The following is a 3076-nucleotide window of genomic DNA, read 5'->3' on the forward strand; positions in this document are numbered from 1 at the left end:
GTTTTTCGAGACAGGGTTTCTCTGTGTATGTAGCTCTGGCTGTCCTGGAACTCACTTTGTAGACCAGGCTGGCCTCGAACTCAGAAATCCGCCGCCTCTGCCTCCCAAGTGCTGGGATTAAAGGCGTGCACCACCACGCCCGGCTTTGTTTTGTTTTTTAAGCTTAGTTTGAGACAGATTCTCCTGTAGCCCAGGCTGGCCTTTCTCAAACTCTCAACATATGAATGAGGCTGGTCTTGAACTCCTGATATTCCGGCCTCAGTCACCCATGTGCTGGGATTGCGAGTATGAGCCCCTGTGCCCAGCATTACCTGGTACTTGGTGGGTTAACAGACACAAAAATCAAAGGCTCACCCGCCACCTGAGAACAGAGTTGTTTGCAGTGAGCTCCAAACTCTTGGCCCCTCTTGAAAGCAGAGGAATGTGAAGCTGTCCCAGCCCTGCTCTGCTAATGTACATTGGGTGGGGCTTTAACATAGTCAGGGCCCTTCTTAGTCCTTCAGCTGAGCCTCAGTCAGCCCTGTGAAGTAGACAGGGGGTTTTCTCTTGAGGAATAAGTAAATGATTGCGGAGGACTTGTAGCTTCCTTATACACCTTGTCTTATAGACAAGTCTGGTGGGTTGAGTTTTGGGTTGAGTTACATAGCTGGCCTGAGCTGTTTAACAGACACCCACTGTGTGGTGAGTCCCACTGTGTGAGACTTCAGCTCTCCTGGCTCCTGATCTACTTTACAGAATGCTAAAGGGAGTCATCTCTCTGGTTTTTAAATGCTTGTTTATTTATTTTTGTTTTTTAAAGATAGAATTTCTCTGTGTAGCCCTATCTGTCCTAGAACTCACTCTGTAGATCAGGCTGGCCTCTAATTTAGAGATCTGTCTGTCTCTGCCTCCCATGTGCTGAGATTAAGGATGTGTGTCACCATGCTTCATCTTTCTAATTTAAAAGCTTAAGTTTTTTGTTTTTGTTTCTTTTTTCTTTTTAGATTTATTTGTGGATATGACAGCTTTGCCTACTTGTATGTGTGTGTACTACATGTGTGCCTAGTGCCTGAAGGGATCAGAAGGGATTGGATTCCCTGGAACTGGAGTTCAGGGTGTTGGGGAGCCACTCTGTGGGTGTTGGGGAGCCATCCCTCTGCTTTTTTCTATTCTTTTCCCAGTACTGATGCTCAGCTGGGCTGCAGCTCTGTCCTTTAAGCACTGTTGCCTGTGTGTGTTGGTGACTACGTCTGATGCTCAGAAATGTGTCAGCTGGAACAGCCTGTTCTCGGACAAGGTGACTTTGAAACTTGCCTTAACAGCTTTTTTCTTCTCCAGATTGGCTCCACCAGCGCCCCTGGACAGGGAGGAATCCTCGCTCAACGGGAGTTTGACAGGAGATTCTCCCCCCATTTCGTAAGCATTTCTAGTATTTGCCATCGCCACAAACCTGGACTTTCCCTCTGCTCAGCCTTTAGTAGAAAGATGCCTGACTTAGAGTTCTGTGTCACTTGGAGGCCTTAATAGATTCAGTGGAGGTCACCAAGTTTTGGGATAGTTGAGTGTTACACAGCACCAGCCCAGCTGGAGCTTGGAGAGAATTTTTCAGAGCTGACTAAACACTGAGAGAGGGAATTTAATTCACCCAGAGCTCCAAATGAGACTCAGTCCATCCCATCAGATGGCCTGGGGGGCTGAGGCTGTAGCTCGGTCTGCCCTGTGTGCTCCAGGCCTTGGGTTCTATCCCAACACTTCCTGGGAAATGAAGGCAGGGACATGAGGGGGTTCATCAGCAACCATTTAGTCGGTTTGCAACCTGCTTGGCTGCAGAGACGCAGGAGCAACAAAATTCCCCTGATGTTATAAGGCGTGGAAGGGGATGCTCTGGTCAGTCAGGCCTTACACTGGACCCTGGCGGGGCTTTAGTCAGCACCACCTGTCCAGGCTTTGAGTCCAGAGAGGATTAGCCAGGCAAAGAGGAGCTGAGGGAGGAGAGACTCAGAACAGCTCAGATTGACTCAAGGCCTGGTGTGAGCCAGGAATGACAAGGGTTTAACAAAGATGGAAGGTAAAGTATGAAGCCCAAGGTGGAGACATCCACCTTAGGGCATCCCCCTTCTCAAACACTATCTAGAATTTGGGTGAGATGAGGCTTGGCTGCACAGCTTGAAAAGGAGACTAGTCATAGAGAACCATTTTGTCTGAGGGAGAGGCTGGCAAAGTCCTGCTTACATCCTGGGCCCTGCTGCTCCCTTCCCTTCCAGTCATACCATTCCCTCCTTCCTTTTCCCTCCTGCATCTGTACCCAAACTCCTAAGCAAGCCTTTGTTTTCCTCCACAGCTGGACTGGGCAGCCTTTGGGGTCATGACCTTGCCCTCCATAGGCATCCCCCTGCTCCTGTGGTATTCCAGCAAGAGGAAATACGATACTCCCAAACCCAAGAAGAACTGAATGCAGTTTCCTCGGCCCTTCTCTCCCAAGAAACCAGGTTTTTTTCTAGACTCCAGAGGGTGTCAAAAGTGTTCTCTTGGCCCTTGGCCCGTGGCTATTTTGTCCTGAATCTTATCCCGAACTCAACCGGAATGCAAGGGGCAGGCCTGGAGGTTGGAGAGGGCCTCCCCGTTGTCACTGAAGCCATATAGACAGGACAGCCCTTAGCTACAGCTTCGGGGCTGGAGGGTCCCACCAAGGTGCTGTTGGTATATTATTAGCAATGTGAACTCTTTGGGGTCCAGGAGGGGCCCTTTGGACACTGGCTGACACCCCCATCCCCTGGCAGCTCCTCTCAAGAGGGTAGAGGATTATGGGGGCTACCCAGGCCCTGCCTGGATTAGGGGCACTTACCAAATGAATTTTCTAATAAAAACAAATGCCACACCGATGTGTTTGTCTTGTGTCAACAGACAAGTCAGTTTGCAGCCCAGGTTTGGAAGCTCCAGCTCCAGGGCAGCCAGGGGGCTCTCTTGGCCTTGAAGTGTGGGCTATTCCCAGAGATGTGCCTGATTCCTTTTTTTTGTTTGTTTTTGTTTTTTGAGACAGGGTTTCTCTGTGTAGCTCTGGCTGACCTGGAACTCATTTTGTAGACCAGGCTGGCCT

The 3076-nt window shown here is 49.7% G+C and overlaps 1 protein-coding gene across 1 annotated transcript in view; it reads left to right on the top strand.

The window, feature by feature from the left end:
• Ssr2 (signal sequence receptor subunit 2) overlaps positions 1-2861 on the top strand; it is a 9094-nt gene extending 6233 nt beyond the window's left edge. The window contains exons 5-6 of the mRNA XM_021157857.2: positions 1318-1395; positions 2321-2861. Coding sequence (XP_021013516.1) covers positions 1318-1395; positions 2321-2431 — 189 coding nt within the window. The 3' untranslated portion in view covers positions 2432-2861. The remainder of the gene's footprint in view (positions 1-1317; positions 1396-2320) is intronic.
• Positions 2862-3076: the final 215 nt, after the last annotated feature.

Source organism: Mus caroli, chromosome 3, assembly GCF_900094665.2.
Source record: "Mus caroli chromosome 3, CAROLI_EIJ_v1.1, whole genome shotgun sequence".
NCBI lineage: Eukaryota > Metazoa > Chordata > Mammalia > Rodentia > Muridae > Mus > Mus caroli.